Genomic DNA, 15357 nt, shown 5'->3' with positions numbered 1-15357 from the left:
GTATGATTTCATAAAAAATTGAATTTTTGGGGTTCTTTGATATGCCGATTCTAATATGTACTTAGATTTTTGACATTGGACCATAATAGGTATTTTAATGTCCAATTTCAAGTATTTCAGTTCTTAAACCACATTCATTTTGTGTCACAAACCTATGCTGTTTCAAATATTCAATCACAATCCAAATTCAGAGCTGTTTTAAGCTTAAATGTAGTGTCCATACTTGCTCAACTGTTCAGGGTTCGACCTCTGTAGGAAATCCGGTTTGCTGTCACTCTGACAGCCTCTTGTTGTTAAATATTTTGAAACTACCTCACCACATTCACTCAATTTGACCTTATATTATTGTGTCAATAAAAGCTCTTTAATTATATGGTTAGTACAGATAGTTTATTGAAAATAGCAGACGAATAGGATTATCATTGTCCATGAAATGTTCTTTTTATTAATAGTAAAGACAGAGAGTTAAACATTCCATTAGAGCAATTTAGTCTAGAAATTCAAGAAAAAAATATAATTTTTTTTACTGAGGAAAAAAAATATGAATGTCTAAGGGATATAACTCTACCTCTAAAACTATTTAGCTGTATTAGTAAATATAAAAAAAAAACTCTTTTTTTGTGAAGTGCACTCTTAGATGGGTATGTTTTACTTAAACAAATTATTAAATTATTCCAAATCTTACACTTGGTACTAAATGAAAAATAAAATTAGATGACACCTTGTGTACCTTGTATTGCAAAGAAGATTCTATTGAGACTTGCAGGATTTTATTTTAGATGACACTTTTGAGTCTGCCAGTCCAGTAAAAGGATTACATGACTTTTCTATTGGAGATTTGGTTTGGGGACAGATCCGTGGGTTTCCTTCTTGGCCAGGAAAAGTTGTACATGAGTCTGAAGTTTATGAAGCAGAGGAATTAGAACCTGGAAAGGTATGACTAATATTTTATATCTATTTAAGATGGACATACTATGTGTACTTTTATCTGTTCATTGGAGCTTGTTCCTGTAACTATAATCTGGTTTACCTCAGTCAGTTTGTCTGCATCTGTAAGTCTGTAAATCATTTCTGTTGCATTTCTTCAGCAACTATAAGTCGAGGCTTTTTGATATATACGCCAAGCTGACCTGTTGTCAGTTCCTTTTGTAAATTACTTCTTTTTTGTATAAAGAACTTATGAAATTAAATCACATTTTTGTCAGCAACAACAGTCATAGCTTCTTGACATATTGGGCAAATAGCAAAATTTGATTGATTCACATATTTAATGCAAATTAGAGTCAACAAAATTGAGAGTGTTGTATAGTTAGTGAACAATACATCAGAGTACATCTTGTTTTTTTTTTTTCAGTGTTGGGTAAAATGGTTTGGTGATCATACTTTCACTCAAGTAGAAATGTTAAAACTGAAAACTTTAACTGAAGGACTAGAAGGACATCAAAAATCAAAGAAAAAGAACAAAAAGTAAGTATTTCCTCAGACTGTATCTAAGGGAAGTGTGAACATTACTTGAAAATAAAGGGGAACCCCTAAAAGGGAATTCAAATGTTAAGTTCTACCACATTTGTGCAATGTCTATAAAAATCAATGATAATTTAATCGTTGGAGATCATTTGGCTGTAATTTTTGTTGAGCCTGCAACTTCTGTCGCAGAAAGCGAGACATAGGGATAGTGATCTGGTGGCGGCGGTGTGAACAAACTTCTTAAAAGCTTAATATTTCAGAAGGTAGAACTGGATCCTTCATACTTTGTTTATAGATGCATTATGTTATGAAGTTTCTGTGTGTCATATGTCCATTGTCCTTGACCTCATTTTCATGGTTCAGTGACTCCTTGAAAAAAAAAGGTAAGATTTTTAGTATTCTTAATTTCTCACTTGACCTCGACCTCATTTCATGGATCAGTGAACAAGGTTAAGTTTCCATGGTCAAGTCCATATCTCAGATTTTATAAGCAATAGGTTTACTTTATTTGGTGTATGGAATGATTGTAAGGTGTAAATGACCAACTGGCATCTGACCTTGACCTCATTTTCATGGTTCAGTGGTTAAAGTTAAGTTTTCCTGATTAAGTTTGTTTCTTAGATACTATATGCAATAGGTCAACTATATTTAAAACATGTAATGATTGTAAGGTGTATATGTCTGTCTGGCAGGGTTCGTTTGACCTTGACCTCACTTTCATGGTTCATTGATCAATGTTAAGTTTTCCTGGTTAAGTTTGTTTCTTGGATACTATGTGCAATAGGTCAACTATATTTAAAGCATAGAATGATTGTAAGGTGTACATGTCTGTCTGGCAGGGTTCATCTGACCTTGACATCATTTTCATGGTTCTTTACTCAATATAAAGATTTCATGGTTTGGTCTGTTTCTTGTATACTATAAGCAATAGGTCAACTATATTTGGTATATGGAATGATTTTAAGGTGTACATGTATTTCTGGCTTGGTTAATCTGAACATTTTCTTTTACCATTTTAAGTTTATGTGATACTTGTAGTAAAACTTTATATTTAGGACGATCAACCTAAAATCAATGGTCAGTAAATTAAGCAAGACATTTCAGTGTATTCACTCTTGTTTTTATTAAGTCTCTCAAACGAAGTTTGGGAAGACTTATTGTTTTTGCTCAGTTCTTATTATTATTATTATTATTCTTCTTCCTCTTCCTCTTCCGCCACATTTGAATTTGAACTTGTCCGCACCCGTTCTCCGAAACCGCTTGTCAGATTAACTTAGGGTTTCACAATATGTTAGACTAACATGTCTAGTGGTGCAATCAGGGTTTTGTTTGTGCAATAGGGTTTATAAAGGGGTACTTTGAGGGGCGAAATGAAAGGAGGGTTTTACTATAGAACCCTATGGGATTTTATTTTTTTAAATTTTCAAATGATTATAAATTGAAAACCGTTTGTGATAGACACAATCTATTTAATTGAAAATGTTCTAAATGATAAAGCACATTAAAAGAAATACAGGGTTAGTCCCCAGGGGTCACCCCCACCCTCTGCCATTTAAGAAAGTTCTAATACCTTGTAAGTGGTCAAGATCCCCACCCCTAAACCATATATATTCTGGTTTGTCATGCTAAGATGGTTTGAATGATATACAGGGTTAGTCCCCAGGGGTCATCCTGACCCCCTGCCATTTGAGAAAGTTCTAATATCTTGTAAATGGTCGAGATCCCCACCCCTAAACCATATATATTCTGGTTTGTCATTATAAAGCAAATCAAATGAAATACAGGGTTAGTCCCCAGGGGTCACCTCCACCCCCTGCCATTTGAGAAAGTTCTTATATCTTGTAAGTGTTCAAGATCCCCACCCCTAAACCATACATATTCTGGTTTGTCATGCAAAGATGGTTTGAATGATATACAGGGTTAGTCCCCAGGGGTCATCCCGACCCCCTGCCATTTGAGAAAGTTCAAATATCTTGTAAATGGTCGAGATCCCCACCCCTAAACCATATATATTCCTGTTCGTCATGTCTTGAACATTTGAATGACGTATATGGTCAGTCCCCAGGGGTTCCCCCCACCCCCAATGTTCTAATATCTTGTAAATGGTCGAGATCCCCACCCCTAAACCATATATATTCCTGTTCGTCATGTCTCGAACATTTGAATGAAGTATAGGGTTAGGCCCCAGGGGTTCCCCCCACCCCCAATGTTCTAGTAATTTGTAAATGGTCGAGATCCCCACCCTTATACCATATATATTCTGGTTTGTCATGCCAAGATGATTTGAATGATATACAGGGTTAGTCCCTAGGCATCACTAATGCATATAACTTTACTGGACCAAACCAATTTTCACTGGACTTTGCCCAATGTCAGGCGACCCTGGGAATTACGAATTATGGGAGCTTTGTTTGGGAGACTTCGTAACAGCATCCTGTTACAATCATTTCTTGTTTTATATGGCTCTGTCTTTCAAATCTCTTGATTGCATATAAATTGGTAATGATTAGTTGCCCCGCACTACTAAGTGCAGGGGACACAGAAATACCATTCTTCTGTCTGTTCCTGCGTCAGTCCTGTCTTGTAAATGCTCTCACATGTACAATTCTTTTCAGATTTTTGTGAAATTCAGAACAAAGGTTTATCACAGCAAAGTCTTGAACATGTTAGAAAACATTATTTTTAAGTATTTACACCATACTTGTTTGTAATGACTGCATAGATTCTGTCCTCAATACTAGTTTGTAAAGGGTTATGCCCCTTGCAAATATGAATTCTATGAAAAAAAGGTATTGTCAGTGCTCTCAAGCCTACATTACTTAGAGGATTGTTATGAAATTTTTTTTAAAGGCTTATATCAGCAATGTCTCTTGACAAGTTTTAAAATCAGTGCAGATCAACTATGCCTTTCGAAATATAAGTTATATTGAAATTGCATTGTTAGCTCTCTTAATATAAAATAAGGAGATGCATCATTGAAAAATGAGACGACTATCCAAGTGAACAGTGGCGTAGGTTGCTTTCTGGTTTTACCGATGCAGGGGGTCTGGTGGGCTGCGCCCCCCCCCCCCCCCCCCCCCCCCCCCCCCCCCCCCCCCCCCCCGTAGAAGCTATCGAGGTTTTATAATTTGAACAAGAAGAATCTATTAAAAATGATAGTTGTTGTTTAATTTAAATTCAACATAATAATGTTAATATGCCTTACACTAAGTTATACTACCGATTTATTTGTGATTTCTGGAACCTGCATCATTTTCAATGTTCAGATGAATACATTATTCAAAAGCATTTATCACTTTTTCACTAGAATCGAATCCTTTCAGTGGACTACACAGATTAAAAATTCTTTACGAATACAGGAGATGGATTTCTCCAGTTCAAAATTGTCCTGAGTCTATAGAAAGTTGTGTATGATTTAAACCAATACTATCTAATCTATGGTCGACTCAAGTTGAAAAAAACACGTGAAGATATCACGTAAGACAACCACTGACAAGTCAGTTTCCTGACTTTCTAGCAATAACTGAAAGCCAGCTCAAAAACCTAATCTCCGAATATATTTCCAAGCCGTCGTACACTCTAATATAGGTGGCTGTACAACACTGTGGCATATGATTTAACGACATATCAAAAGAAATCATGATCTTGTTCGATGGACAGAAGAAACCTGTACAGAATTTTCAATACAGAAAAACAAACACAACGATTAAGATTTATTTGAAATAATTTTTCTGATGATCATTTACTCACTTGGTCGTGGGTCACGAATCAGCGAATTATAGATAATCATCTCAAAACGACGGACGGATTGAACAGCAGATTTTCTTGATGAACTAGGAGATAAACACATGCTACATGTAAAGTGCACCACGGCACTTGTATTGGTTGTGTTTCGTCCTGGTATTCATTGGAAGGTCTTCAAATTATTAAATGGTTTTGAACTTTATCCATTCAATATGAAAGTGACAATAGGCGAAGTACTAACATGTAAGTTACTCTGAAGTCTTCATAATAAATGAAAACAATATTTGGTTGAAATTTTTATATATAAACTGACATTATGTATCTAACAGACATATGATAAATATTTCTCTGGAATTAGTGACTCCTTTAAATATTTAAATTCCCTGCTAGTGAAAACTATAAATTTAAATCGCTAGAATAAAACTTGAGAACCGCAACATATAAATTATTTTCTGTGCATGTTGATTGATGCATATTTTATTTTGATTGGTACCAAAGTCGATGAAACTCTGTGTATTTGAAGTTCTACAAGTAGGGGAAAATGTCAACACACACCGATGTTTCAATTTTCACGGTTATAAATGAGGGTTTGAATGATCAGAATGGGGTTTTCAAATATTTATTTTTTATTATTTTTGACCACAATTTGATTTTCCATTCTTTAATATTTTAGCACCATTTCAAATCTCTATTTTTTTTTAAGTTTAAATTAATTTCAGGACCGATTTATCTGTTTTCTATAAACCTCATCCATATACCCACATATACTAGAAATTATTCTCACACAAAATTAAATAATTTATCCGATTCAATGATTAAGTGACTCGATCATATTCTACAGATTTTGCTTGCAATGGGTTAGGACTAAATAAATATGGTCGATTTTTTTTACTCCGACAAATTTAGATTACAGAAAACTACCGTAAAAGGGATTTCCAAGTAGAGGAGGAAAATGTTTCTATAAGCCTTGAATTCGCAAAGGGTATGAATCAATAGCGACAAGACAAAACAAGTCGGTTTATTAGCGTTTAGTAGCTAGTCTGCTGCAATAGGTGGAAAAAGGTGGAAATCGTTTAAAAGATTAAAAAGGAAAAGTTTTTAATTTTTTTTAATTTCTTTTTTTACTGAGGCAACTGCCTAGGTTGCCTCAACATAAGCTACGCCAATGGTGAAGTAGATTCAAGCCTACATTTCTTGTAGGACTGTAATGAAATTTATATCAAAGGTTTATATAAGCAAATGTCTCGAACTTATTCAAAAATCAGTGCTCAGTAATAATTTTACAGGAGTTATGTCCCTTGGAAATGTGAATTGTATAGTGGATTGCGTTGTAAGCCCTCTCAAGCCTACATTTCTTGTCAGATTTTTATAAAATTTATGTAAAAGCTTTGTATTAGTAATCTCTTGTTTGAGTTTGAAATTCACCGCGGATGACCTATTTTTAAAGGCATTATGTCCCTTTGAAATGTAATTTATATTGAACATCGATTGTAAGCACTCTCACACCTACATTTCTTGTCAGGTTTTGATAACATTTATATCAAAGGTTTACATCAGAAAGGTCTTGGAAGAGTATGAAAATCAGATTTTAACAGGAGTTATTTCCCTGGAAATTGAAATTTTATGGAAAGTAACATTGTTAGAGATCTCATGCCTCAGTTTCGTTTAGTATATTTATCAAAATTTTAAGAAGTAAAAAAAAATTAATTTTGAAGTTATTGTCTAAGCACCAATAAAATATTTGTATTAGTGGGGGGCATTGGAACAGTGTTCCTTTATTAGTCCCCTACTGACAAAGTGGAAGGGGACTTAAGGTTTGCACTCCATCTGTCTGTCTGTCTGTCTGTCCATCCGTCAGTCCGGCAAATCAATCTGTCTGTCTGTCCATCCATCAGTCCGGCAAATCAATCTGTCTGTCTGTCCATCCGTCAGTCCGGCAAATCAGTTTTCCACACTTTTTTTCTTCATGCTTGAAGACATTATAGATTTGATATTTGGTGTATTGTTTTATCATGACAAGTTACAGATCAAGTTTAAATGTTGTTCTGGTCTGACGATTTTGTGCAGAGTTATGGTCTTTGGACTTAGAAAATTCACTCAAATAATCAGTTTTCTGCACTTTTTTATACGACCACAAAAATTTTTGGGATCGTATAATGGTATGATGTCGTCGTCGTCTGCTTCGTCGTCCGAAGACACATTGGTTTCCGGACAATAACTTAGTGAATAGATCTCTATGAAATTTTTTAAGAAGGTTCAATACCAAAAAAGGAAGGTTGGGATTGATTTTGGGGATGATGGTCCCAACCGTTTAGGAATTAGGGGCCCAAAATGGCCCAAAACAAGCATTTTTCTAGTTTCAGGATAATAACTTGTGTATAAGTATTTCTATTGCTCTGAAATTGTACGACAATGTTTAATACCACAAGTAGAAGGTTGGGATTTGTTTTAGGGGTTTTGGGGCCAACAGTTTCGGAATTAAGGGCCAAAAAGGGGCCAAAATCAAGCATTTTTCTAGTTGTCAGATAATAACTTGTGTGTAAGTGTATGGATCTCTCTGACATTGTACCACAAGGTTCCATATCACAAAGGGAAGGCTAGGATTGAGTTTGGGGTTAATTGCCCAAATATGTAGGAATTAGGGGCCAAAAAAGGGCCAAAAACAAGCATTTTTATACGACCGCAAAAATTTTTGCGGTCGTATATTGGTATGGCGTTGGCGTAGTCGTCGTTGGCGTCGTCCGGCGTCGTCCAAAGACACATTGGTTTTCGCACTCTAACTTTAGTTTAAGTGAATGGATCTATATGAAATTTTACCATAAGGTTCAATACCACAAAAGGAAGGTTGGGATTGATTTTGGGGGTTATGGTACCAACAGTTAAGGAATTAGAGGCCAAAAAGGGGCCAAAAATAAGCATTTTTATACGACCGCAAAAAAATTTTGTGGTCGTATATTGGTATGACGTTGGCGTCGTCGTCGTCGTCGTCGTCGTCTGGCGTCGTCGTCCGAATACATATTGGTTTTCGCACTCTAACTTTAGTTTAAGTGAATGGATCTTTTTGAAATTTGACCATAAGGTTAAATACCACAAAAGGAAGGTTGGGATTGATTTTGGGGGTTATGGTACCAACAGTTAAGGAATTAGGGGCCAAAAAGGGGCCAAAAATGAGCATTTTCTAGTTTCCAGACAATAACTGTGGAACGGTGTATGGATCTCTCTGAAATTATACTACAAGTTTCCATACCACAAAGGGATGGTTAGGATTTGCTTTGGGGGGTTATGGCTCAAGCCGTTTAGGAATTAGGGGCAAAAAAGGGGGAAAAACAAGGTTGTCCTGGTTAATGGACAAATACTTTAGTTCAAAACATAATTTAAAGCAGTGTAAGGGAGATAAATCAAATACATCATTGAAATTATCTCCCTTACACTGCTTTTAAATTATGTATAAAGTAATGGTTAATGAACAATAAAGATAATCTAAAACAGTGTAAGGGAGGTAATCCAAATACAACGTTTTGGTTACTTCCCTTACACTGCTTTTAAATTATGTTTAAAGAAATGCATATTTATAAAGGAAGACCAGTAAAAATATCTGCAAATGTTTTCATCTTTTTTTTTTACAAAAAAATCCATATGAAAGATTTGACACTATATTTTTATTAATTCTATTATAAAATAGATTAAGTTAGCACTATGGTAAATTTAAATGGGTAATTATGGTTGCCAACTCCATTGGAAATTTGAATTGAGATTATGACCATATCTTGAGGGAAAGAATTTTTTGGGGGGAAAAAGGGGGGGGGATAAAAAGAAATTGTGGGGGGCCAATTTTTTCTCATTTCAGATTTCAGAAATTAAAAAGAATTATTCTTCAAATATTTTTTTTTTTTCAAATTTCAAATATTGAAAAATTTCAAGAAGTAATCTTTAATTGCACAGTATGGCGCATTAGATTTGTAAAATCTTTGATCACATTTATTTATTTGTTATGCCGAATCTAACAGTGTATTTAGATTTTTAATTTTGGGTCCAGTTTTCAAATTGCATTAATGTCCAAAGGGTCCAAAATTAAACTTTGTTTGATTTTAGCAAAAATTGAATATATGAGGTTCTTTGATATGCTGAATCTAAACATGTATTTAGATTTTTGATTTTTGGCCCAGTTTTCAAGTTGGTCCAAATTGGGGTCCAAAATTAAACTTTGTTTGATTTCAACAAAAATTGAATATATGGGGTTCTTTGATATGCTGAATCTAACCATGTATTTAGATTTTTTATTTGTGGACCCCATTATCTAATTGGTTCATATTGAGGTCAAAAGGGTCCAAAATTAAACTTTGTTTGATTTCATCTAAAATTGAATTATTGGGGTTCTTTGATATTCCAAATCTAACCGTGTATTTAGGTTTTTAATTTTGGGTCCTGTTTTTTAAATTGGTCTACATTGAGGTCCAAAGGGTCCAAAATTAAACTTAGTTTGATTTTAACAAAAATTGAATTCTTGGGGTTCTTTGATTTGCTGAATCTAAACATGTGTTTAGATTTTTGATTATGGGCCCAGTTTTCAAGTTGGTCCAAGATAGGGTCCAGTATTTAAACTTTGTTTGATTTCAACAAAAATTGAATATATGGGGTTCTTTGATATGCTGAATCTAAACATGTGTTTAGATTTTTGATTATGGGCCCAGTTTTCAAGTTGGTCCAAATTGGGGTCCAAAATTAAACTTTGTTTGATTTCAACAAAAATTGAATATATGAGGTTCTTTGATATGCTGAATCTAACCATGTATTTAGATTTTTTATTTGTAGGCCCCGCTATCAAATTGGTTCATATTGAGGTCAAAAGGGTCCAAAATTAAACTTTGTTTGATTTCATCGAAAATTGAATTATTGGGGTTCTTTGATATGCCAAATCTAACCGTGTTTTTAGATTTTTAATTTGGGTCCCGTTTTTTAAATTGGTCTTCATTGAGGTCCAAAGGGTCCAAAATTAGACTTAGTTTGATTTTAACAAAAATTGAATTCTTGGGGTTCTTTGATATGCTGAATCTAAACATGTGTTTAGATTTTTGATTATGGGCCCTGTTTTCAAGTTGGTCCAAGTTGGGGTCCAAAATTAAACTTTTTTTGATTTCAACAAAAATTGAATATATGGGGTTCTTTGATATGCTGAATCTAACCATGAATTTAGATTTTTTATTTGTGGGCCCCGCTATCAAATTGGTTCATATTGAGGTCAAAAGGGTCCAAAATTAAACTTTGTTTGATTTCATCAAAAATTGAATTATTGGGGTTCTTTGATATTACAAATCTAACCGTGTATTTAGATTTTTAATTTTAAGTCCCGTTTTTTAAATTGGTCTACATTAAGGTCCAAAGGGTCCAAAATTAAACTTAGTTTGATTTTAGCAAAAATTGAATTCTTGGGGTTCTTTGATATGCTGAATCTAAACATGTGTTTAGATTTTTGATTATGGGCCCAGTTTTCAAGTTTGTCCAAGTTGGGGTCCAAAATTAAACTTTGTTTGATTTTAACAAAAATTGAATATATGGGGTTCTTTGATATGCTGAATCTAACCATGTATTTTGATTTTGGACATTGGACCATAATAGGTAAATTAAAAAAATTCAAGTTCTTAGACCACATTCTTTCTGTGTCAGAAACCTATGCTGTGTCAAATATTTAATAACAATCCAAATTCAGAGCTGTATCAAGCTTGAATGTTGTGTCCATACTTGCCCCAACTGTTCAGGGTTCGACCTCTGCGGTTGTATCAAGCTGCGCCCCAGCGAAGCATTTTATTGTAACTTCCAGACATAACTTGTGTGTTAGTGTATGGATCTCTCTGACATTGTACCAAAAGGTTCCATATCACAAAGGGAATGCTGGGATTGATTTTGGGGGTAATTGCCTCAAAATATTAGGAATTAGGGGCCAAAAAGGGGCAAAAAACAAGCATTTTTCTAGTTTCATGACAATAACTTGTGTGTAAGTGTATGGATCTTTCTGAAATTGTACAACAAGGTTCCATATCACAAAGGGAAAGCTGGAATTGAGTTTGGGGGTAATTGCCCAAAATGTTGAGGAATAAGGGGCCAAAAAGGGGCAAAAAATAAGCATTTTTTCTAGTTTCCAGACAATAACTTGTGTTCAAGTGTATGGATCTCTCTGAAATTGTACCACAAGGTTCCATATCACACAGGGAATGCTGGGATTGATTTTGGGGGTAATTGCCTCGAAATTTTAGGAATTAGGGGCAAAAAAGGGGCAAAAAACAAGCATTTTTCTAGTTTCATGACAATAACTTGTGTGTTAGTGTTTGGATATTTCTGAAATTGTACTACAAGGTTCCATATCACAAAGGGAAAACTGGAATTGAGTTTGGGGGTAATTGATCTAAACGTTTAGGAATTGGGGGCCAAAAAGGGGCCAAAAAACACATTTGTCTAGTTTCCAGACAATAACTTGTGTTCAAGTGTATGGATCTCTCTGAAATTGTACTGCAAGGTGCCATACCACAAAGGGAAGGCTGGGATTGAGTTTGGGGGTGATGAATCATAAGGGGGTTCAAAAAATTGGGGGGGGATTTTTTTTTTTTTTCCTTTTTTTCTTTTTTTCCTTTTTTTTTTTCTTTTAAAATTTTCCATTTTAAGTTGGTTATTTCTGATTTATATTTAAAAGCAAATAATACTGATATGGTAGGAGATACACACCAAACAGGATGTGTAAATTATTATATAATAAGTATTGTGCAATAGCAAGAAATTTTCAATTGCACAGTATTGCACAATAGCAAGAAATCTTCAATTGCACAGTATTGCGCAATACCAAGAAATCTTCAATTGCACAGTATTGTGCAATAGCAAGAATCCAATGGCACAATATTGCACAATAGCAAGAAATTGTCAATTGTGCAGTATTGCGCAATAGCAAGAAATATTCAATTGCACAGTATTGTGCAAAAGAAGATACTTCGTATAAATTGCTTATTTCTTGACCAATTTCAATGGGGTTTTATTCTTGAATTCTTGGGGTTCTTTAATATGCTGAATCTAACCGTGTATTAAGTTTTTGGATTTTGGGCCCCGTTTTTAAATTGGTCCACATTGAGGTCCAAAGGGTCCAAAATTAAACTTTGTTTGATTTCATCAAAAATTGAATTATTGGGGTTCTTTGATATGCCGAATCTAACCGTGTATTTAGATTCTTAATTTTTGGTTCCATTTTCAAATTGGTCTACATTAAGGTCCAAAGGGTCCAAAATTAAACTAAGTTTGATTTTAACAAAAATTGAATTTTTGGGGTTCTTTGATATGCTGAATCTAAACATGTATTTAGATTTTTGATTATGGGCCCAGTTTTCAAGTTGGTCCAAATCGGGGTCCAAAATTAAACTTGTTTGATTTCAACAAAAATTGAATATATGGGGTTCTTTGATATGCTGAATCTAACCATGTATTTAGATTTTTGATTTTTGGGCCCGTTATCAACTTTGTCCATATTGAGGTCAAAAGGGTCCAAAATTAAACTTTGTTTGATGTCATCAAGAATTGAATTCTTGGGGTTCTTTGATATGCTGAATCTAACCATGTATTTAGATTTTGGATATTGGACCATAATAGGTGAATGTCCAATTTAAAATTTTTAAGTTCTTAGACCACATTCATTCTGTGTCAGAAACCTATGCTGTGTCAAATATTTAATCACAATCCAAATTCAGAGCTGTATCAAGCTTGAATGTTGTGTCCATACTTGCCCCAACTGTTCAGGGTTCGACCTCTGCGGTCGTATCAAGCTGCGCCCTGCGGAGCATTTTATTCTAGTTTCCAGACAATAACTTGTGTTTAAGTGTATGGATCTCTCTGAAATTGTACTACAAGGTTCCATACTACAAAGGAAAGGCTGGGATCGAATTTTGGGGTTATTGCTCCAAGGGGGGTTCCAAAAAGTTGGGGGGGGGGATTTTTTTTTTATTAATTTTTTTAGAGGATTCACATATTTTTTTTTTCAAATTTAGAATTTTTGAAAAGTTTCAAGAAGAAATCTTCAATTGCACAGTATTGCACAATAGATTTGTAAGATCTTTGACCACATTTATTTTGTGTCAGAAATCTATATTATGTCAAAAATTTGATCACAATCCAAATTCAGACAGTATCAAGCTTGAATATTGTGTCCAAATTTGTACCAACTGTTTAGGGTTTGACCTCTGCGGTCGTATCAGGCTGCACTCAGCGAATCATTTTATTTCATCATGCTCGAAGATATTGATTTGATAATTGGTATATAGTTTTATCATGACAAGTTACAGATCAAGTTTGAATTTTGTTTTGGTCTGATGATTTTGTGCAGAGTTATGGTCCTTGGAATTAGAAAATTCACTAAAATAATCAGTTTTATTTATTGACGGTGGGGGTATATTCTAAACTTTAATAGAAAAAAATCTGGTGGTTAAATTTTTATAAAACTTTTTGCAAGAATAACAGACTTATATAGCACTACAAATGGTTAGTTAAAAAAAAAAATAAAACAACACCTTTTTTCTAAAGAATAAACTTATTCTTCAAATACTTGTTAGATATTAAAATAGAGTAAACAACATAAAATACTAAATAAAAGTTTACAGCTCATTTGTCAGATTTATATTCAGGTAAAGAAAAAATTAAAGTTGTAATCAAATTTGATACTTTTTAATGAAGATTTGTCCATGATTTATTTATAGTTGTTAAGTGATCGAAAATTACACACTTATTTTATTTTAAACAGTAAAACTACCCATAACCTGACTCACTGAAATTGTCATTGGATCTTTTTAGAGGCAGAAAAATGAATTCTAACCTGGAAGCAGCCATACATGAGGCTTTGATAGAATTAGATAGGCAGACCACTTTACAGATGGAAATGAAAATTAAACCAAAAGGCAAAATTACCAAGAAGAAGAAGGTTAAATAAAGACAGAAGGAGACCATATCATATGATAGATCACAGAGTTCAGAAGATACTTATCATTTTATTATTGTTGCTTAAGTCATCTGGGAATCTTAATTATGATTTTGAACAAATGGGGTATAAAGATTTACTACAATTGTGATTATTTTATTTTAAGTTTAGTGATATGTGATTTACATGAGTTTTTACATGCGGTTATTGATGGAAGAGCACAGGTGTCAAATCTTCAGATGTAAGACACAAATGAAAGAGCTTGTATTATCATTAATTCATTAAATTGGATTCTCTATCTGAAAATTATATCTCAATACTGGGGGTGAAATCGTATCTCCTTACAGGGGGTGGAATCATATCTCCATACAGGGGGTGAAATCTTCCACTGTTGGACAGTTGAAAATCTCACAATTTCTCCCAGTTACACACATCATTTTATACCAGGTTTACAACATACTTCTAAACAATTCCTCAAAGAGAGATTTCCAACTTTAGTGATTTGAAAAATTGACAAGTGGGCAACCGAATCCGATGTTTCTGAATTTTATGTATTTTTTCAGCTATAAATGCATACACCAGTACACAAATAATATAATTTATGTTGCCTTATGACTGGACAGTGACTGCTTCACTTTTCTATTTTATCCGTTCAATTGATAAGAAATTTTACAGTGATGTTGGTAGAACTGGAATAGAATTAAGAATACTCACAATCCTGTAGGATCAATATCTACTGTCTGCAAAACAACCAATTGTAAAGTCACATAAGAAAAATAAACTAGTAATTTTTAAATTACTATAAATTGTAAAATTTTAACATGCTAGGTTTAAAAGGATTGACTCATTTCTTAAAGAATGAACTCTTTTTAAAAAATATAATCTAAAAATTCAGTAAAATATACATTGGTGTAAAATAATAGGTTTCTATTTAAACTTCAATGGGAGATAACCCAATCTATATAAAAAGAAGATGTGGTATGATTGCCAATGAGACAACTCTCCACAAGAGACCAAATGACACAGAAAAATACAGTAAAAGAAATAGAACATTAATATAATGGAATATGTAGACAGCTCTCTCACAAGCAAAAAACCCTAACTGTAAAAATATAAAGGCATACACTACAATATGTTCTTTTATTATGTAACCATGGGAGATATTGTATTGAACATATTTGAAAGGAATAGAAATACTAGGC

General features: G+C 33.7%; 1 protein-coding gene across 1 annotated transcript in view; it reads left to right on the top strand.

Annotated features, from left to right (window-relative positions):
* The window catches only part of LOC127728680 (uncharacterized), a 42707-nt gene extending 27641 nt beyond the window's left edge, over window positions 1-15066 (top strand). Inside the window, exons 5-7 of the mRNA XM_052236286.1 lie at window positions 780-934; window positions 1355-1467; window positions 14032-15066. Coding sequence (XP_052092246.1) covers window positions 780-934; window positions 1355-1467; window positions 14032-14167 — 404 coding nt within the window. The 3' untranslated portion in view covers window positions 14168-15066. The remainder of the gene's footprint in view (window positions 1-779; window positions 935-1354; window positions 1468-14031) is intronic.
* The last annotated feature ends 291 nt before the right edge of the window (window positions 15067-15357 follow it).

Source organism: Mytilus californianus, unplaced genomic scaffold, assembly GCF_021869535.1.
Source record: "Mytilus californianus isolate M0D057914Y unplaced genomic scaffold, xbMytCali1.0.p SCAF_2, whole genome shotgun sequence".
Classification (NCBI taxonomy): domain Eukaryota; kingdom Metazoa; phylum Mollusca; class Bivalvia; order Mytilida; family Mytilidae; genus Mytilus; species Mytilus californianus.
This window is presented reverse-complemented; position numbering and strand designations above follow the sequence as displayed.